General features: G+C 44.6%; 1 protein-coding gene across 2 annotated transcripts; it reads right to left on the bottom strand.

Annotated features, from left to right (window-relative positions):
* Window positions 1-310: 310 nt before the first annotated feature.
* CCDC83 (coiled-coil domain containing 83) lies at window positions 311-19,272 on the bottom strand. 2 transcript variants are annotated; one of them, XM_077926973.1, is made up of 11 exons: window positions 19,144-19,272; window positions 16,098-16,245; window positions 10,955-11,039; window positions 9,128-9,296; window positions 8,842-9,009; window positions 8,543-8,634; window positions 7,496-7,564; window positions 4,609-4,730; window positions 2,659-2,726; window positions 1,387-1,565; window positions 311-691 (listed from the first exon to the last, which is right to left on the bottom strand). In XM_077926973.1, the coding sequence occupies exons 2-11, from the start codon at window positions 16,214-16,216 to the stop codon at window positions 515-517; spliced, it is 1,248 nt and encodes a 415-aa protein (XP_077783099.1). In that variant the 5' UTR covers window positions 16,217-16,245; window positions 19,144-19,272; the 3' UTR covers window positions 311-514. The 2 variants fall into 2 exon arrangements, with proteins under 2 accessions (XP_077783099.1, XP_077783100.1); XM_077926974.1 differs by lacking the exon at window positions 19,144-19,272 and adding an exon at window positions 19,016-19,129.
* Between the last annotated feature and the right edge of the window lie 2,952 nt (window positions 19,273-22,224).

Below are 22,224 nucleotides of genomic sequence, written 5' to 3'. Positions count from 1 at the left end.
TCCCGCTGGGAAAACTTGTCAGAACAAAAAATATAAATGTACATTTGATGTGATCTCGTCCCTTTCTACAAACTCCCAAGGCGGTTTTAAACAAGCCACTATCCTGCAGGTTGATTGTAAGAACTGAGAACACGTGTGAAGGTCTTCGACGGCCCTGATAACACTGGTAAATGTAAGTTGCTGCCATGTCTTGTGAGACTCATGGGTCCAGGAGCACTGAGGATTTTTCTCCAGTCGAACGGTATAAAGATTTCATGAAATGGCTACATAAACCTTCAGGGAGGGCAAAAATCAAACCAGAGCCACTTGCAATAGTAATTCAGATCCTGTATTTGGTGCACAGGAGGAAATGGGAATACAATATACGCAATCTACATACCCTTGTAAATGTATCTAATATTAACATCTTTGCTATGCAAGTCAACATTTAAGTGTCATACGAAGGGTGGGGGAGTTCCAACAACCGGAAGCCTATTTTTGAAAAGAAAAGCAGTAGCCTCTACCTTCCTCGCTCTCAATGAAATACGGATTTGATCATCTGGTAGGTGATACGCTGCTGAGGCCGGCTGGCGTCATATTTTTCTTCAAGCTTCGTTCTGCTTGGCATTTCCCTGGCATCCTCGTGAACTGGCATAGTCTGGCCCACCGTAGTCATCAATTTCACTGCCAGGGGCCCCAAATCCTTGTACTCCTGGAGTTCAGATGGACACAGATTAGCATATTACCCAGTAGAAAACATTCCGCCCTCTCCTGCGTCTTAAAATGACCACAGCATAACCAAATAAGCAAATCTCTGATAGAAATAATAACAATCCACAACCGCCACGCTGGTAGTGGCTGCTGCTGGAGGTGTACTAAACAGCTCCTGTTCAAATCCTTGCTCACTGGGTAAGCTTGGGCCACTTGACCCAACCCCTCAGGGTGGCTTGTGAATAAAATGATGGGGAGAACTATATATGCTGCCTTGGGCTCCTTGGAGGCAAGGCAAAGTTATAGATATGATAATTAAACGCTGGGAAATATTAAGTTGCTGCTGCATCATCAGCTAACGAGCACCCAGGCACAAAGGGCCAACTAGCCAATTTCCTGGGGTGCCAAAATTTCAAGAGTGGCTGCCTCAACCCTGCAAAATGTCTTAAGTGAGAGTGCAGGGTGAGATCTCTGCATTCCGGGTAGACTTTGTTGATCATGCACAAGGGGAGGAAATAATATCCTGGTCAACTCCTGACCGTTTTTAGGAGCTATGTTCCTGAGGACATGATCAGGCTCAAAACATTTGTGTGTAAAAACAAATTGCCCAGGTCAGCACAAACCTTTTGGGCACATTATTACCTCACCCTTTCCACCTAAAATCCCAACGCAGAAAAGAGGAAAGTAGATGCTTGCCTTGAAATCATTTGAGTCTTCGTACAGGATAGGGGGTAGAAGTTGACCAACAGAATCTGTTTGCATTTGAATCACTTCATAACTGTCATCTAGCAGATTTTCTCCCGCCTCCTTCCTGTCTGTCTGATCCACGTTGAGGACCATTTCCGATACTAATGATGTACTTTCAGCTTGCACTTCTGCAGAGGCGAGGGGAGGGAAAACACTTTGTGCAATACTCCTGTTAATAAAACTTTGCTGCAACAATGGCGGTGGCGGAGGGGAGGGAATTCTATCTATTACTGCTTGCTGGGCTTTGAAATTTATTCTGCTATGCAATGGGGGGCGGGGAAGCTCAGTCCGAGGGCCACATTGTTTCCTGGGGAAACTTCTGAGGGCCATATGCCAGGGCTGGCAGGGCCGGATACAAAGCTGGACACCTTTGTACAGTAGTCTAATTTCTCCCCCTATGTCCTCCATCTGGACCGACGAGGCATTTTTTTAAAAACCCAGATATTGCCAATCCACAACTAGCAACGCTGTTCATGCCCTGGTATTCATTAGGATGGAATAATAGGACTGTCGCATTGGAAGGGACCCTGAGGAACATTTAGTCCAAACCCCTGTAGTGCAGGATCTGTCCCACACAGGGACTGAACCTTGGCATTATCAGCAACATGCTCTAACCAACTGAGCTGATATATTTACCTGTGTTCCTTCTGAAGCCAAATGAGAATAGTACAGCCTGCCTGGACCTGGTCTACTGCACTTGGCCTAACCATGCAGCGATCAGCTGTTTTATCAGGGATGGCAGTGAAAACTGAACATAACACCCATTTCACTCCCACCCGTGAGAAGCTTGCTGGCAAGATTATTGCAGTTTTAGGACAGCTTCAGTCCTACAGCAAGTGGAATGAAGAAAGGCAATACACACACACAGGACATATTTTGTGTGTGTGTGTGTGTGTGTGTGTGTGTTTTCCTTATCCAGATAGTGATTTGTACACTATTAAGTTTTCTTCCATGCTTGTTTGACCCTTGCTTGCGAGGGGCAAAAGCACTTAACCATACAGTAATGATTGAGTTCAACCTTCACAAGTGAGGCAGAGCATGGCAGAGTTGCTTCTTAAGTCCCAACTTCCTAGCTTTCCAGTTACACCAGCTTCCAGGATGTCTACAGTGGGATATTTCTTACCGAGAAACTATCACGGGGCTGTGAGGGCCGTTTCTTAGGGAGGCAACGCTGTAACGTCTGCATCACTATTACAATGAACTCAATAGAAAGGGGATTACCAGAAAGGCCAGCATATTCCTTGTCTCCAAGCATCTGCAGGCCAGCTCCCTGGGTAAGAAATAACTTTCTGGAAAATTAAAAGGAGAAGAAGCAACATCAAAAAGTTTGAAATTCTGTCTTCTCTTGTAACGTAGAACGGTGGCACATCTTTAAAGTGCATACTCAAGTTGTTGCCACTGGAATTATTCCCATGCATGCCCTGAGCTGTTAACGTTCATATTTTTCTTTAAATACTTATAAACTGCGCTTTCATAGAAATACACGAAGGCAGTGAATAAAACTACAATAAGGCCATTGAACATGGGACTTTTTCCATGAAAGCATACGTTCTGCTACTGAACAACACCCTCTCACCTTCGAAGGCAAGGATCAGGTACCTTTTTGGTTCCCCGGCTCAAATCTTCATCAGGATTGGCCATGTGGACCAAATTTGGCAGGTGGGTGGAGTCGCCCACCTGATGTCACAACGACACCATATGAATTGGCCACCTTGAAGTCCCCAAGTCGGGACTTCAAAGCACCTTGTTGAAGCAGAAGGGGGGTAACCTAAGTTTTAGCAGCGAGGTTCAGTGCAAACCCCTTTGCAATCTTTATGGGGCTTGCAGAAATGAAGTGTTTTCTCCTGCGTTTTAGGAGGAACTTCACTGCAAAACTCTTCCTGAATCATTAGCTGATGAGTGGGAAGGTTATAAGGCTTGCTCAGTGTGGCCCATGCACCAGTTAAATCATGTCGCGTTGGCTGAGCATGCCAGTTCCCCATAAGGAAGTGACTTGCGTAGCCAAACTAACAAGGATTGGGTGGGTGAGTGGGAATCTTGCCCTCTTGCCTTCATTGATTTACCATTTAAAATGCCTTTTGTTTCACAATTGGGATGGTTAGCCAGCAATGAAAGCGGGCAGGGCTTTTATTCCCTTGCCAAGAGCAATTTGCAGCGACTCCAGTCAGCGTGGCAATGATAGCTACTCGTCCAAATTACTGATTAGGGGAGACGACTCGTTTATTCAAAATTAATGCGAAAGAGAAGAGCTGCAGCTTGTTAATTCTGTCCTTTCCATGCCAATGCTGCTCCTCTGAAGGATATTTTCCTTCGTAATTATCAAGTGGCTTACAGCTTTATATTTAGCTGTTTGCTTGCACATTTGTTTATGTATTCGATTTGTCAATCGCTTCCCATTAAATGTCTCGATGCGATTTTGCAGCAAAAGAACAATAATGACGCCAATTGAAAAACAATTTCAAATCCAGTACAGGTATGTATAGACTAGGAAATCGGCTTGAATGTCTCCAACAGGTGCCAGAAAGACAATAGAGACGGTGCCTGTCAGAGAAGCACTGGAAGCTTACATTGGTAAGTAGGCTTTTTCAGTTAATTTGTTTTTGTGAGTGTATGGAACCCAGTTCAGCTACTGATTGATTGATTGATTGATTGATTGATTGATGAGTGTGGCTGTGGAAATGGATAAAAGCTGCCCATCCAAACAATGACTATCTTCAGTGCAGGTAAGAAAATAATGAATTTTAATTTTTATCATCTACAATACTGTCTTATTTATTTTATAGTACAGTACGTTGATTATTGCTTTCATTTTATGGATCAATGGTCTCATTAGATAGTAAAATTCATGTTAAATTGCTGTTTTAGGGGTTGTTTTTAAAAGTCTGGAACGGATTAATCCATTTTGCATTACTTTCTATGGGAAAGCGTGCCTTGGTTTTGGGACGCTTTGGTTTTCGAACAGACTTCCAGAATGGATTAAGTCTGAGAACCAAGGTACCACTGTATGTGTTTTAGTAAATAATAAAACATCAGGATATTGATTGATTGATTGATTGATTGATTGATTGCTGTTTGGCATACTGTAGTTTGCTCAAGGGCCAAAGAGTCAAGTCAACTCTTTAGCTCCTGTGCTTCATCAGTGTTTGTGCAATGCTAGGAGAACACCTTTACCTGGGAACTTTAAGGAACTGCATCCTACGCTCAAAGAGTTTGTTGATGAGGTAGATATTCTCCTTCTCCAGTTCATGGACCGAGGCTTCCAAATCGCTCACTTCCTTTTTGTACCCTGCCACCTGCCACGAGATATGAAACCCAGTGCTGAAGTCCTTTGCCTTCTGCCAAACCAGACCGTTGGCCCACCGAGACAGCCCTATGCTAGGCATTCAACCTGGAAGCAGCTCACTTCTGCAGGTGGCCCAGCTGTGTCCCTACCTGGACAGGGACAGCCTAACTTCTGTTGTCTATGATCTGGTAACCTCTAGGTTGGATTACTGCAATGCGTTATACATGGGGCTGCCTTTGAAGACGGTTCAGAAGCTTCAGTTGGTGCAGAATTTGGTGGTCAGGGGCAAAAGAGTTTGAGCATATTACAGTGGTACCTCGGGTTAAGAACTTAATTCGTTCTGGAGGTCCGTTCTTAACCTGAAACTGTTCTTAACCTGAAGCACCACTTTAGCTAATGGGGCCTCCCACTGCCGCTGCTGCGCGATTTCTGTTCTCATCCTGAAGCAAAGTTCTTGACCCGAGGTACTACTTCTGGGATAGCGGAGTCTGTAACCTGAAGCGTCTGTAACCCGAGGTACCACTGTACATCGATCCTGGCCCGACTGCATTGGCTGCCAATGAGTTTTCGGGCCCAATTCAAAGTGCTGGCTTTGACCTATAAAGCCCTAAAATAGCTAAGGACCACAGTTCCTCAAAGACTGTGTCTCCCCATATAAACTGTCCCAGACTCTGCATTCATCATCTGAGGCCCTTCTTCGTGTGCCTCCTTCACGTGAGGTCCGGAGGGTGGCAACATAAGAGCAGGGTCTTTTCTGCAGTGGCTCCCCCAGGGAAGTTTGGATGGCGCCTTTATTGTAGACCTTTGGGCGCTAGGCAAAAACATTCCAATTCAACTCTGCCTTTGGCTAATTGACATCCGACGCCCTTTTAAATGTGACGTGTGGACATTATTGTTTATTGGTTACTCTCTTTCTTTACTATGTATTTTGTGGTTTTTATATTATAATTCTATGCTGCGAAGGTCAGTGTGGTTGCTGACCTTGAGCCAGACATCCTGGAGAGTGAAGTCAAATGGGCCTTAGAAAGCACTGCTAATAACAAGGCCAGTGGAAGTGATGGTATTCCAGATGAACTATTTAAAATTTTAAACGATGATGCTGTTAAGGTGCTACACTCAATATGCCAACAAATATGGAAAACTCAGCAGTGGCCAGAGGATTGGAGAAGATCCGTCTACATCCCAATCCCAAAGAAGGGCAGTGCCAAAGAATGCTCCAACTACCGCACAATTGCACTCATTTCACACGCTAGCAAGGTTATGCTTAAAATTCTACAAGGCAGGCTTAAGCAGTATGTGGATCAAGAACTCCCAGAAGTGCAAGCTGGATTTTGAAGGGGCAGAGGGACCAGAGACCAAATTGCAAACATGCGCTGGATTATGGAGAAAGCTAGAGAGTTCCAGAAAGACATCTACTTCCGCTTCATTGACTATGCAAAAGCCTTTGACTGTGTCAACCACAGCAAACTATGGCAAGTTCTTAAAGAAATGGGAGTGCCTGATCACCTCATCTGTCTCCTGAGAAATCTCTATGTGGGACAAGAAGCTACAGTTAGAACTGGATATGGAACAACTGATTGGTTCAAAATTGGGAAAGGAGTACGGCAAGGCTGTATATTGTCTCCCTGCTTATTTAACTTATATGCAGAATTCATCATGTGAAAGGCTGGGCTGGATGAATCCCAAGCTGGAATTAAGATCGCCGGAAGAAATATCAACAACCTCAGATATGCAGATGACACACCCTTGATGGCGGAAAGTGAGGAGGAATTAAAGAACCTTTTAATGAGGGTGAAAGAGGAGAGCGCAAAATATGGTCTGAAGCTCAACATCAAAAAAACGAAGATCATGGTCACTGGTCCCATCACCTCCTGGCAAATAGAAGGGGAAGAATTGGAGGCAGTGGGAGATTTTACTTTCTTGGGCTCCATGATCACTGCAGATGGTGACAGCAGTTACGAAATTAAAAGACGCCTGCTCCTTGGGAGAAAGGCGATGGTAAACATAGACAGCATCTTAAAAAGCAGAGACATCACCTTGCCAACAAAGGTCCGTATAGTTAAAGCCATGGTTTTCCCAGTAGTGATGTATGGAAGTGAGAGCTGGACCATAAAGAAGGCTGATCGCCGAAGAATTGATGCTTTTGAATTATGGTGCTGGAGGAGACTCTTGAGAGTCCCATGGACTGCAAGAAGATCAAACGCATCCATTCTTAAGGAAATCAGCCCTGGGTGCTCACTGGAAGGACAGATCGTGAAGCTGAGGCTCCAATACTTTGGCCACCTCATGAGAAGAGAAGACTCCTTGGAAAAGACCCTGATGTTGGGAAAGATGGAGGGCACAAGGAGAAGGGGACGACAGAGGACGAGATGGTTGGACAATGTTCTTGAAGCGACAAACATGAGTCTGACCAAGCTGCGGGAGGCAGTGGAAGACAGGGGTGCCTGGCGTGCTCTGGTCCATGGGGTCACGAAGAGTCGGACACGACTAAACGACTAAACAACATGCTGCAAACTGCCCCGAGCTCTATGAATGAATGTCGGTATACAAATTTAATTTATTGTTATACTATTATTATTATTATTATTTCCACCCAATATCCTTTGAACTGTGGGTGTCGGGGAGTCAAACTGTATGTTCCACCTCTGACCACCCACCACCCTTCCCTGTCTAGGAAGCAGTGGGAGAAAATCGGTCCATCTAGTTCAATACTGTCCACACTGATTGGCAGTGCCTCTCCTTGGAAATCCAGATTACACTTCCAAATACGCTTACCTCCTCCTTTAGCCACTCGTATTCTTTAATCTCCCGGCAGCTGGTCTTGTCGATATGCTTGACAGCATTCTGAGGAAAGAAAGCGTGAAATCGCAGCTGAAGCTGGAACCTTTGCATTGAAGGAAGTGATAGTCTAGACAGGATACCCACAGAGTAACATCCAAAACTTTGAACCATAAAAACACAAAACTTCCTTCTATATATCTATTTTTACATAGAAAAAAGAAAGTGCTCCGATCATGCCTGTCAGGGGTTCAGGAGCAGAGGCGAGGGCAAGGGAGGAAACAGAGAGCGAGGGGGAGGAGTCCGAAGAAAGGATGAGTGATGACGACGACCCGAGATCTCCGAGTCTTTCCAGTGAATCGGAAGATTCACAGAAAGGAGCGCCAGTGGCCAGAGCAAAGGGGGGGCCTAGGGGGACACCCCAGGAGGAAGGGACCAGCGGGGGTTCAGAGGGCAGCAGTTGGAAATCGGGGCCAGCGTCCCCACCAGAGCGCAGTGGAGAGGAAGGACGTCAGGGATCGAGCCCTGGCAGCTCGCAGCAGGGAGGAGGGCATGAGTCAGGAGTGACCACGCCCCCATCGGGGAGCGAAGAAACGGTCAAGCGGAAAGTGGAAGGCTGGGCGCGCGCGCCAAGTTCAAATGCACGGGAAGGCGGCGCAGTAAGCAGCCCGGAAAGGGAGCCAGGTCCTAAAGCCCGACGCAAGGAGACAGGAGGGTCTGGGGGGTCAGCGTCAGAGGAGTCCCGGAGGGAGGAGACCACGGGGGGCAGAGGGACCCAGAGAAGGACGGTCAGGCGGAAAAGGTGGAGTAAGGCGAGGATATTAAGTTGGTGTACGAGGGGCGGAGATTCAGACGGAGCTTCGCCGGTCTAGCCATAAGACGTAGAGTTGCACGCAGCAGCTTGGAAATGGAAACTGTAACTCAATAAAGACTTTTATAAAGCGAACGCTGGCTAGCGTGATCCTCTGTGAGCTGGGATCGGAGAGCAGCTCTGACAATGCCCATAATGATCAAAAGACTAGAATTGCAAAGCCGTATCAGTACCTCAAGCGCCCATTCTTTTTTCAGCTCCATTTGCTTCAGCATGTATCTGTCGGTTCTTTCCTTCGTCTCTTCCAGGGAAATCCTAAAAAACTCTTTAGGGGTGAAAACAAGAAGACAACCCCGGCCATCAGAAAAGAGAAAGGTAAAGCAGAAAACGGGGGAATACGTTTTAGAAGAGACTGAAATACGTGTTCCTTTACGCGCACGCTGGAAACGATAATTATTTCTGGTTCTTGGCCTCCAGGCCGACATCTCTGGTCTTCGGTCTCTGGTTTAAGTACAAGCCCAGGTCAACTCACCAGTCATTTCCTCAAGGTCTTCCTTCAGCTTCTGGATGTCCTGTTCCAGGCACTCAATCTGCTTAGCGTGTTCGGCGCTCCCGACGTTTTTGTACGCCAGCCAGTAATCCACTTCGGCTTGCTTTTGAACGAGTTTTTGTTCGAGGTAATGTATCTGGCACCGCATGTCTGGGGAAAAAGGCCGTGTTCGGAGTGATGGCCTTTGCTTACCCAAATTGCTAATAAGAAATGATCATCTCCCCCTGGGATTTGAGCTAGCAACTGAGGGATTTCAGCGCCAGCTCACCTTTAATAAGTTTTTCCTGATCCCTAACATACTGCCACTTCTCCTTCATTGCTTTTTCTACATCGTCTCTGGTAACAACTTCAACTTTCGCCAACGCCTCTTCCTGCTCCTTCAGGGCAACTAGGAGTGCTCGGATGTGTGAAGTCTGTTCGTTCTTTAGCTGCTGATTCTGAGGGGAAAAGTTTTTTGAAAAAATGTTACTTGTTTCACTTTAATTGTGCCTTTTCTTTGGGATGGTCAAGCTGGCTAGCGAAGCAACATCCAGTGGTACCTTGGTTTATGAACTTAATCCGTTCCAGAAGTCCCTTTCTATAACCAAATTTGTTCTTAAACCGAGGTGTGCTTTCCTTAATGAGGCCTCCGGCCGCCGGTGCCCTTCCACCGTCCGACTTCCGTTCTTAGACTGAGGTAAAGTTCTCAAACCGGGACACTGTTTCCGGTTTTGCGGAGATTGTAAACCAAAGCATTCTTAAACCGGACTGTTCTTAAACCAAGGCACCACTGTATATCGGAATACATTATGGGAAGGTGGGGTATAAATTGCAAACGGAAGCAAGAAATTGCAGAATCGAATATCCAAAAAAGCAATTCACAATAAACCAACATACCCCTCCCCCACCCCTGTCCGCCTCCTGCAATGGTGACAATTGTCAGAATAATCCAGTGGAAATAAATCGATGGATCTCTATCATTCTATTGCATGCAACAAATCTACTTATATACATGCATGTCATTTTCCTGAGTCCGTCGCCTGTCTAACATCATTACCAAAGAAATTAGAGTAGTGATTTTTATCCCCTATTTTGGTTCACAAGTAGCTTCCAAACTTGCTAGTAACTACACCAGGCATAGGGAACCTATTTCTCTCCATATGTTGCTGAACTGGGTCTCCCATCAGCCCCAGCAAGCATGGCTAATGGCCAGCGATGATGGGAGTTGTATTTTTCAACATCAGGGGGACCAAAGTTTCCCCACACCTGAGCTACATAATAATAATAATATACAGCACCCACTTAGAACTCTCCAGCCCCCTTCCCTTTATACAGTATTGAGCTAGATCAGGCACCCCCAAACTCAGCCCTCCAGATGTTTTTTGGAGTACAACTCCCATCATCCCTAGCTAACAGGGCCAGTGGTCAGGGATGATGGGAATTGTAGTCCCAAAACATCTGGAGGGCCGAGTTTGGGGGTGCCTGAGCTAAATGGACCAATGATGTGATTTGGTATAAGGAAGCTGCTTTTCTTCCAAAGAGAGAGGGCAAGTAAACAGGCAACAGCGAGGGCAAGGAGCCCCCCCAAACCGTATGGGCAGAGCCCCTCTTCCTCCTACTCCTGGAACTAGCACTGTTTCCCATCTCCTGATCTACCTGATCCTTTGAACTGCAGATGCTGTCTTGCCTATGATTCCTGGAAGACCAGCTCCCTGCCTTGCAGGCCTTTTTCCAACTGGCCTGGACTGACTCCAGCTACAAATGTGGAGGCTGCTGAGCAGACTCTCTGGCTGGGGTGTTGTTGTTGGGGGAGTTGCTGATGTTGGTTTTTTGAATCTTTATTTTAGACCTTGTTGTATGCGGAAGTTGTTCAGTTCAGTTATGCATTTTTTAAATCTTTTGAAATTTTATTACTACTTCTGTTGCAGGTGTGTATTTTTTGCATGTTGTAAGCCGTCTTGGGCATGGTTTGAATTGTGGAGGAGGCAGCATACAAAGAAAATTATCTATGCATGTGAATAAACCAACTGGGGTTGAACCTAGATTCTTCCGCTTGCATGCAAAGCTGAGCTGTGCTCCCTCCCCCAAATCAAAACAGAAGCATATGTTTACTTACCCTTTCTTTGTTTCGGTCATTCTGCGCTTCCAAGTTTTTTATTTCAAAAAGAAGCTCATCGATGATCTCTTCCTTTATCTGAATTCTGAAGATAATTAAAATGCAGAGGATAAGTGCTACCTGAGCCTCTTCGAGAAAAAGCAGGATACAAATAAATTCAACATTCAAATATTTGTGCACTATATTTTATTTTAGGGACGCGGGTGGCGCTGTGGGTTAAAGCCTCAGCGCCTAGGACTTGCCGATCGAAAGGTCGGCGGTTCGAATCCCCGCGGCGGGGTGCGCTCCCGTCGTTCGGTCCCAGCGCCTGCCAACCTAGCAATTTGAAAGCACCTTCGGGTGCAAGTAGATAAATAGGGACCGCTTACCAGCGGGAAGGTAAACGGCGTTCCGTGTGCTGCGCTGGCTCGCCACATGCAGCTTGTCACGCTGGCCACGTGACCCAGAAGTGTCTGCGGACAGCGCTGGCTCCCGGCCTATAGAGTGAGATGAGCGCACAACCCTAGAGTCTGTCAAGACTGGCCCGTACGGGCAGGGGTACCTTTACCTTATATTTTATTTTTAAATACCCTTCAGTTTAAAAGAAGTGTTAAGACACAAATTCATGTATCCGAAAGCATGGAATATGTAAGTTTCTAGACACCGCAGGAAGCCAGACTGCTCTTGTACTTGCATTCATCACAGGTTTTATTCCTGAAATGTGACATTATACCTTTCACACTGAGGTCCAGCTCCGAGGGCCTTCTGGCGGTTCCCTCCCTGCAAGAAGTGAGGTTGCAGGGAACCAGGCAGAGGGCCTTCTCGGTGGTGGCACCCGTCTTGTGGAATGCCCTCCCACCAGATATCAAGGAAATAAACAACTATCTGACTTTTAGAAGACATCTGAAGGCAGCCCTGTTTAGGGAAGTTTTTAATGTTTGCTGTTTTATCGTGTTTATAATCTTATGTTGGGAGCTGCCCAGAGTGGCTGGGGAAAACTAGCCAGATGGTTGGGGTATAAATATATTATTATTATTATTATTATTATTAATTCAGATTCCCCATGCCAAATTTACTGTGGCAGCTGTGTTCTGCTTCTGGTGTGAGAGGCATCGTGCCAGAGGCTGATTTAGGGCAGTGCGGCGATAGGTTCCAACCCCCCGGGCGCCAAGCCTAGGGTGTCACAACTACGACATAGCGAATTGAGCAGAATGGAAGGCAAGAGGCAGGTTGGAGGGTGGGGGGGACACAGAATTCTGGCCTTGCACAGGGCACCGCTGAAATGTGAAAGACCAAAGTCTGCCCCTGAGTATTCCTCTATCAGTTGCTGAGAATCACAGGGGTAGGTAACCAAACAAACCCCTGTGTTGCAAAGAGAATGTCAGCAATGTCTAGGCAACACGATGTCCATGTACATACGCAATAGACAATCTTTTATAGCATTCCTTCACATAACAAGTCCAAAATGAAACCTTTAGTCTCAAAGTCTCTGAAAATCTTTAAATGAAGCGAGGTACCAGGCTTTGTACGATGAAAGACAAGCTGTGAAGCTTTGTGTATTCAGCAAATATGATGTCCAACTCTGAACAGTGATTCCGGATATGGACTACTGTTTCGTAGAATTCTTTGTCAGCGTGGTGGGAGGATATAGAATTGCTTCATAAACCCATCTTACTTTGAATAAATGTATGTAAATGAAAATATCAAATGCTGTGGAACAGTGCTCATGTAATAATGTAGTCACTAGTTATGGTTTGAAGGAATTCTATAAAAGATTGTCTATTGAATATGTACATGGTGATTGTGTTGCCTAGACATTGCTGATGAGAATCACAGAGGGGCAGACATCTGGTTGGCCCCAGGGAGAAAAGGATGTTGGACTAGATAGGCCAATGATTGATCCAGCAGACTCTTCTTATGATGGGGGGAGGAAAAGTCCTACTACCCACATATGTACAATAAGGCAGAAGAGCCAGTAGCCCCCCAGATGTTCCTAAAGTGAGGTTCTTAATTTACTATACATACTGATAGCACGCACGGTGGAGACTAATAGTGGGTTGGTTCAACGGTCAAGAAAGTGGTTTCTGCACATGCTGTAGAGCAGGGGTCAGCAAACTTTTTCAGCAGGGGGCCGGTCCACTGTCCCTCATATCTTGTGGGGGGCCGGACTATATTTTGAAAAAATAAATAATAAAAGAATTTCTATGTCCCACAAATAACCCAGAGATGCATTTTAAATAAAAGGACACATTCTACTCATGTAAAAACACGCTGATTCCTGGACCGCCTGCGGGATTTAGAAGGCGATTGGGCCGGATCCGGCCCCCGGGCCTTAGTTTGCCTACCCATGGGTAAGAGTGTCAATGGGAGCAAAAGAAGGTGAGTGAGTGTAAGAGATGACAACAACAACAACTGGTGTGCTCAAGCTTCTAGCACCTTTTATGCTGCTCTTCCATATCAGGCTTCTACTCCAGTGTCTTTGTTTTCATGTTTTTCTTTTAATTTGTTTCCTTGTGATTTTAATGACGTGCAAGCCAGCCTTGAACCTTTTGAAGGACAGGTTATGAATAAATAGCGTAAGTAGGTAAACAGCTTCTACTTCCCTAGAAGGGTTGAGATGAGGGTCAAAGAGATGCCAACCTGTGTGTGTAATATATATACTTTTTTTTTATTTAAATCAGGGTGTGTTTTTTAAATTTAAATTGGATTTTTAAAATAAAATGCTTTCGGGGGGGAATCTTTCTAAAGATAGTTTTCTATTTAAGTTACATTATTGTCAAAAGGCTATTCATCAGGAAATATGGATTTGTTTTAAGTTTTTCATGTGTGCTAAAACTCAAAGCTTTTTTTAATTGTTTAACCACATCAGCTAACAAACATGGATACATATGCTATAATGTTATTATTTTAGTTAAATAAGTTGTTTAAGTTGTTCTTAAGGAAATGGTTGTTTTTCTCCTTCCAATAAAGTACAGCAGAAAAGTTGTCCAAATATAAACAGTTAACTGGGCGGGATACAAATAATAAATTATTATTATTATTATTATTATTATTATTATTATTATTATTATTCACCATAATTTCATAACTATCTGTCTATTATCTGTCTAGTATAACCAAATCAGCAATTTTCGATATAACTGTAAAAACTACTCTGAAAATTTATTATTCCATCTGGCTGTAAATATTAAGATTATACCAGCAAGAATGAGTCTTTCTATATAAAAAAAGATTTAAATCAAGTCCTACTGGCTAGTGATTTAAATCGTGATTTAAATCAATTTTATTTAAATCAAATCCACCCTGCTAAGGGGGAAACCCTACACAAATCCAGAGTGGAATCCCTAAGACAGGTGCATGCCTCCTTCCAGCAGCACCTGAAGCCCGGCTGGTGCCAAACGTCTTGCTCTGCTTTCCTTTGTGTCATATCAAGAGGGGCCTTGTCATCTGGCCAGCCCATGATCTCCATACACACCGCCCAGGCTTGTGCCCAGGGCCAGATTTAGGTTTGGTGAGGCCCTAAGCTACTGAAGGTAATAAAAGGTAAAGGTACCCCTGCCCGTACGGGCCAGTCTTGACAGACTCTGGGGTTGTGCACCCATGTCACTCAAGAGGCCGGGGGCCAGCGCTGTCTGGAGACACTTCCGGGTCACGTGGCCAGCGTGACATCGCTGCTCTGGCGAGCCAGCGCAGCACACGGAACGCCATTTACGAGCCAGCGCAGCACACGGAACGCCGTTTACCTTCCCGCTGGTAAGCGGTCCCTATTTATCTACTTGCACCCGGGGGTGCTTTTGAACTGCTAGGTTGGCAGGCGCTGGGACCGAGCAGCGGGAGCACACCCCGCCGCAGGGATTCGAACCACCGACCTTTCAATCGGCAAGCCCTAGGCGCTGAGGCTTTTACCCACAGCACCACCCGCGTCCACGGAAGGTAATGGGGCCCTTTATATGTCCAGCTATCCTTTGTCAACAACAAATTGTCACTGTTTTTTGTGTTGAATATATGCTATATGGTAATTTATGGACCTAATAGGTATCTCAAGCCATTTGCACATGTTGCCATGCAAGCATTCCATGCAGAATGTAGGCACCCTATATATAGAAAGGAGCAAACCAGTGATATTTTAGGGAGCAGGCTAGCAGGTGGGGCCCATTCCTTACATCATAGGAGCCTGCACAACACAAGACACTGTTGCTGGATGTCAGGGTACTGCCATCGGAACAGGGTGGGGAAACAGAGGAGCAGTTGGGTTACAGTGAACCTCCGAAAATCTTGCGGAGCAGTTCCTCTTCCTGTGGTGAGGAGAGCCACACCTCCAGTGGAGGAAGAGGGGAAAGGACCAGAGGATGCTGCTAGGAGCCTCAGCACCGCTCCTGGCCAAGCCGGCCAGGTGTTATGTACTGAAGTTCTCACCCTGGGCCAGCAGGGGGATACTGTAGATAGTTATGCAAATGAAGGATCGAAAGTGACGTTCAGTGATTGGATAGTTTTAGAAAGTTGCTGCAGTTACGTTGTTCTGGAGCTCTATATAAGCAGGCTGACTGAGCTCCTCAGTTCAGTTCTGTTCTGGCCTTTGAATAAACAAGAGCTGTTTGAAGAATCACTGTGTTGTCTGATATTTTCGTCCACAACTTAACAGGAAGCACGCCTCTTCCGTCGCCCACCCTGCGCAGAGGTGTAAAATGCAAAGAAGGAAGGAAAAGGCTGGGGGTGACGAAGCTCTTATGTTGGGGGAGGACCAGGAAACAACCACTCCTGGATTCTGCTAGTGATTGAGGCAGACATGAACTTGTGGCTCTGCACTGTAAATAGTTTTGCACCCAAATAAAACCTGTAAAAGACAGGTCTGAGTCCTGGCTGGTTACTCATGAGCAACCACCACTGCCATCTGACACTGCATGTAGGTTTTATTTTATTTGTTTTATATCTTATATGTTGTAAATGTACATCTGGTTTTTTTCCCCTTTAAATTTTTTGGGGCCCCCAAGAGAGTGGGGCCCTAAGCTATAGTTTGTTTAGCTTATACGTAAATCGGGCACTGCTTGCACCCCAGGGAGGTCACTTTGGTGCTGCGAACAACTGTGGTTTGACTTCACCCCAAGAGGCATACTCCTTTGCTTCTCAAGACAGTCGGGTGCCAACAAGCAACGACAATACCTACTGATACTCTAGCAGAGCTTCTGGAAAATAAACTCGAGGCTCTTTGGACATGTGTCCTAAGGGCTGTTTCCTCTTCCCCTTCTTCTCCTTCTTCTCCTTCTTTTTCTTGTCTTTCGCCATGGTTTAAGTCTTCAGAGACTGAACGAGACCTTGGGGAAGCAAAGAAAACAGATCAGGGCAGCATAGAAAGGTTTTCTCTTGTTTTCCTTGTTCTTATTTTGTTCTGAAACCATTGCATGCATTCTGCAGTCACGGCACCAGTGCTTTTTTTGGGGGGGGGGCCACAGGGGTACACATTTTGTGAATCTAAGTTTGGCCTCATTGAGGGGCAGTATTTCAATATGAGTGGGAAAATGAGAGTACAGTGGTACCTTGGTTTGCAGACTTAATCCGTTCCGGAAGTTTGTTCCAAAACCAAAGCGTTCCAAAACCAAGGCACCCATAGAAAGTAATGCAAAACAGATTAATCCGTTCCAGACTTTTAAAAACAACCCCTGAAACAGCAATTTAACATGAATTTTACTATCTAACGAGACCATTGATCCATAAAATGAAAGCAGTAAACAATGTACAGTGGTACCTCGGGTTACATACGCTTCAGGTTACATACGCTTCAGGTTACAGACTCCGCTAACCCAGAAATAGTGCTTCAGGTTAAGAACTTTGTTTCAGGATGAGAACAGAAATCGTGCTCCGGTGGCGCGGCAGCAGTGGGAGGCCCTATTAGCTAAAGTGGTGCTTCAGGTTAAGAACAGTTTCAGGTTAAGAATTGACCTCTGGAATGAATTAAGTACTTAACCCAAGGTACCACTGTACTTCAGTCACACAATCAATCAATCAATCAATCAATCAATCAATCAGTCTGTCAGTAGCTGAACTGGGTTCCACACAGTCACAAAAAAAGAAAGAAAAAGAGCCACAAAAATGCAAAATAGCAAAAACAGACAGCACTCAGTGTAACACTCAAAACAGAAGTGTGGCACTCAAAACAGAAGCGTAACACTCAAAACGGAGCACGTTTGGCTTCTGAAAAATGTTCGCAAACTGGAGCACTTACTTCTGGGTTTGCAGTGTTTGGGTTCTAAGTTGTTTGAGAACCAAGGTGTTTGAGGACCAAGGTACCACTGTACCCCTAAACATTTTTTTTAGAAAAAAAGCACTGCACGGCACCGTGTGTGAAGTGCTGAAGGCAGATAATTTTAGACCCTGGACATAATTAATGTTTTCGTGCATTATGACGTATCTGAATACACAATTTAAAGTATTGGGTCAAAATTACCATACACAACAGAGCAACTGCAGGTCCTGCAACCTGCTAACATTTATACAACGTGAGCTCAGAGACCCCAAAAGTAATACAAGACTCCTGTGCTTTTAATAATTGTAAGGCAGTTACAGCAAAAAGCAACCCCCCAACTAGTTTTAAAAACACAACTTGTAAGGAATTCTGCCTGTCTATTTAAAAAATGGGTTGTCTCTTCAAATAATCTCCCTGGATTTAATTAGGCTTTGCTGTCCGTTGCCCATGCAAGTTTAAAAACAGAGGCAAAAATTGAGGTGATTATCCCTTATCGTCCTTTGGATTGATACTTATTACATTTACATATTGACCCAGAGATAAAGTCCCGACCAGAAAAGAACAGCAGATTAAGTTGATGGATTATGCTAAAAAGGAAAAAAATGTCTGGAAGAATCAGAAATCAGGAAAACCAAAATTTTAATAAAGAATGGGGAAAAAATTATATATAAACCACTGTAAACAGTTAAAATTGTTAGTAGGATTGGAATAACACTTGTAGTTTAATGGTGAATTTTGGATATAATGGAGATGTAAAAGATTTGGATTATTATAAAAGATGCCGGAGGAAATGATTAACTGTAGGACCCACAAAAGGGAGGAGGAAAGTCCAGGAGATTCTTTATGTTGTATGTAGGGCATGTGATTGTAAAACTGCAATTTGAAAAACCAAATAAATATTATAATTATAATTTCAAAAAATATATTTATTACATTTATTCGCCGCTTTCCGCAAAACAAAAAGAAGTCTTACAAATATGGAAAACACAAAACACAAAAATTTAAAACGAAGGCTATTATCGATTGCTATTGTTTGTTATATTTATTCATTGCTTTCCCCAAGCAAGCCTCGAAGCAAATGTCATAGAATGCTCTGGACCCTCCAATCTCTCACCTATGAGACGACACAAAAACCCTGCACAAACACTATGCAATAGAATGAAAAGACCATTATTCTAGCCCCCAACCCTCTCCCCTCCCTTCCCCCCAATGTCTATGGCAACAGAGTCTCACACCGAATGTAAACTCTGAAAAAGACTCTCTGAATTGGAATTGCTGACTCTATATGTCCTTTTCCTTCCTTGTTTGTTTGTTTTAGATCACAGAAAAATAATGTTATATATATACACACACACACACACCCACACCCACACACACACACCCCTAGGCATTCGCTCCATAACATGCACAGACATTTCCCCTTACTTTCTAGGAGGAAAAAAGTGAGTGTTATGGTGCAAAAAATATGGTATATAGGAAACTGCCGCTCCTCCAAGACATTTTAAAAAAGTTTTTAATTGAAGATTTTCCTGTGTTGCAAAATAAACAGAAAAGGGAAAGTACACAGAGTCTCCACTTTCGATTCTGCAAGTCTTTTTCACAGCTCCTTAATGTCCTCCAAGACATCTGAGTTCAAAGGCTTGAGTAAAAGAAAAGTTTTTGTTTTTTTTTTGGGGGGGGGGTGGCGGCCCAAGCCATGAAGCAGGGGTTTAAAAACAACCCAAAGGGCTCATGGATAAGGTGCGTAAGACAGCCGATCCCAACTCAGCCTAGGATTTAAAACCAGAAGGGGAATAGAACGAAAACTTTGCACAGGTGAGAGCAAGACTATCAGTTGGTACCTATAGCTCAGTTGCAGGGGATGCCCCAATGCACAGGTGTCTCAACATCAGGATTGCGTCATTCCCTTCAGGGGTGTCCCTGGGGGAGCTTCCCACCCCCGCACCCCCGCCCAGGGCAGAATCCTTACCCTATTTTTCTCCTGGGGGCTGGTAGGCAGAGTCTATTACCGGCTGCTGCCTCCTGGTTGGTTCCAGACATAAACTCTCCCGGTCACCATGGTAACCGCATCAGTATGGCCGCCCACAGACCTCCCCATTGATTAATTGTTTCCTCCTACTTTTTTCATTCAGAGAAAAGTCCTCGGCAATTTTTTTGTTGTACAAAAATTAATAAATGGGGAAACATCTCCCTCTTGTGCTTCATTGAGGAACCTCCACGTGGAAAAGGCAAACATTCAAGGCAGCGCAAAGGACAGGGGGAAAGCCTTAGAAATCAGCGTTGTGATAAAGATTTTAAGAAATAAAAACCAGCATTTTGTAGGGCTGTGTTTGCCTGTTACAGGACGCCAGCCTCTTAGTCATCTGCCTGTTATTCCTGGCCTTATTCTGACTTGTTCTGCTGTGAAGCATTTAGGAAATGACCGGCGGGGATTAAGAGACTTACGACTTGCACAGGTTTAAATTGAATGGTTTTTATCTGTTTGTCATTTGTTTGTTTGTTTAATGTGCATGCCACACTTTGTAGATCCCAGGGCTGTGCACAACATAAAAATTCATATAAATGCATATTACTTTCTGTGTTTATGTCATACCCTTTCTCCAAGATCTTTCTCCGTCCCCAAACCTCCATTTTATCAACACAACAAACCAACAAGTTGGGTGATGTTGGGAGATGGTAGCTGTTATGTACTGAAGTTCTCACCCTGGGCCAGCAGGGGGATACTGTAGATAGTTATGCAAATGAAGGATCGAAAGTGACGTTCAGCGATTGGATAGTTTTAGAAAGTTGCTACAGTAACGTTGTACTGGAGCTCTATATAAGCAGGCTGACGGAGCCCTTCAGTTCAGTTCTGTTCTGGCCTCTGAATAAACAAGAGCTATTTGAAGAATCGCCATGTCGTCTGATATGTTCACCCACAACTTAACAGTAGCTGCTTCAAGTAACTCTCCAAATTCATAGCGGCGGGAGGGTTTGAACCCAGGTCTCTCTGGTCATGGTTCAACACTAAAAACCGTAACAGAGGCTTGTTACCACTTTTTCTTCTTCTTACCGCTATACTCATGAGAATAGCCTGACCCTCAGACATGTAGCAAACCCTCATGCTTGCCTTCATAAATTTAAATTTAAATTTTTGTGTCTCACCGCCTCAAATCCACAAGCATTACAAATGCGAAATGAAACAACTGCCAATTAAAACCATCAAAACGAAAGCAAATTTAAACTAATCAACTCCTGGGAGGCTTGTCAAATATGGTCTGTTTTGTTATTTTCGTTCTTATCTCATTGCTTTAGAATAGTGGTGGCGGAGTCTACATCCTGTTCTTTTCCAGTCAAGTCATTTTTTATTCTTATTTTTTTGCAAGCTGCTACTGTGCAGCCGGAACTTCTCCTGCTATTTGATTAAAGGTTTTGATAGTTTCTGGTTTGTGGGTGGCAAAGTGACGGGTGGCGAGTTCGAGCTTCCTTTTTCTGCAGGAGTTGGGTGCACAGTTGAATTCTCCATAGGGAACTTGGTCGCTCCGGTGGATCCGGTGGGCTTGAACTCGCCACCCATCGGCTTCTGGGTGGTGAGCTCACACCTGTCTCCTGCAGGGATCAGTAGCACAAAGTGGTTTGCATCAATGCTTCAGCTAACCTGGCACATTTCCCTTCTATTGTAGCAGCAGTTTCAATGCAAACATCTTTGTCTGATGCCCCCATTCATCAGCTGATGGAATCACAATTAATTTATTATTATTATTATTATTATTATTATTATTATTATTATTAACAATAATAATACAGTAATAATAATTTATTTATAGCCCGCCCATCTGGCTGGGTTTCCTCAGCCACTCTGGGCGGCTCCCAGCAGAATATTAAAAACAGAATAAAACATCACACATTAAAAACTTCCCTCAACATGGCTGCCTTCAGATGTCTTCTAAAAGTCAGATAGTTGTTTATTTCCTTGACATCTGATGAGAGGTGCCACTACTGAGGGCGGGTGCCACTACCGAGAAGGCCCTCTGCCTGGTTCCCTGTAACCTCACTTCTCACAGTGAGGGAACCACCAGAAGGGCCTCGGAGCTGGACCTCAGTGTCCGGGCTGAATAATGGGGGTGGAGATGCTCCTTCAGGTATACAGGACCAAGGCCATTTAGGGCTTTCAAGGTCAGCACCAACACTTTGAATTGTGCTCAGAAACGTACTGGGATCCAATGAAGATCTTTCAGGAGTGGTGTTATATGGTCTCGGCGGCCACTCCCAGTCACCAGGACTGTGCTTTTCTCCAGCAAAGGAATAATTGGGAGCTCACTTTAAGCTCCCGGTTGTTCCTTTGTAGCCACTTGTACCTGCTCCACACCTGATGATGTCACGTATAATGTCACATGTCGGAGTGGATAAGCGTGGTTTGGGGAAAACAGCCTCATGGGCCAAATTGGGACCCTTCTGGGCCAGAAGTTCCCCACACCCACTTTATATCTTCAACACACACACACCAGGCAATTGTGAGGCACACACAATATCATATGGACGACAATAGGAGCAGTGGAAAGGCACCCAGATGAATGGAATGACTCCTAAGGAGAACATAAGACTGAACTGGAGGATATGTCTGTGTGCCCCAAAGTGGTCAGGAAATATTTCAAATAGTATATTCAAATGGTATATGCAGACATGCTTTTCCGCTTGGTTAAAAAGCACCAGTGAATCTAGGTGGCGCTGCCTGAGTCATTTATTAAACCATCTGCTTTCTCGCTCTCCAAGATCTGTTTTGCAGGTTGACCGGTGCTACCACATTCTCTGTTGAAAGATCCACTCCTACAACATCAATATTTGCCAAAGGTAACTTTCCCTTTGCTGGAGAAGGAGGACGTTTGTTTACACTGCCTTCCTGTCTATTAAGAACGGTTGGCTTTCAAACAGCTGCTGGATTCTGTGGAGGTGGCAAGACCGTGCCTTTAAATCAGTCGCCATTGTCATTTGCTACGAGACAGGGCAGCCCCTAGAATAGAATCATAGAATCATAGAATCATAGAGTTGGAATAGACCACAAGGGCCATCG

Source organism: Podarcis muralis, chromosome 4 (genome assembly GCF_964188315.1).
Source record: "Podarcis muralis chromosome 4, rPodMur119.hap1.1, whole genome shotgun sequence".
Classification (NCBI taxonomy): Eukaryota; Metazoa; Chordata; class Lepidosauria; order Squamata; family Lacertidae; genus Podarcis; species Podarcis muralis.
This window is presented reverse-complemented; position numbering and strand designations above follow the sequence as displayed.

Bases quoted from the DNA above. Each gene is read 5' to 3' on its own strand.
- CCDC83 (XM_077926973.1), bottom strand. From the start codon at position 16,216: ATGGCGAAAGACAAGAAAAAGAAGGAGAAGAAGGAGAAGAAGGGGAAG. The intron at 9,010-9,127 runs GTGAGCTGGCGC...CTTTTTCCCCAG, and splicing joins TCAGGAAAAACTTATTAAAG to ACATGCGGTGCCAGATACAT. The intron at 1,566-2,658 runs GTAATCCCCTTT...TCGCCTCTGCAG, and splicing joins GGAATATGCTGGCCTTTCTG to AAGTGCAAGCTGAAAGTACA.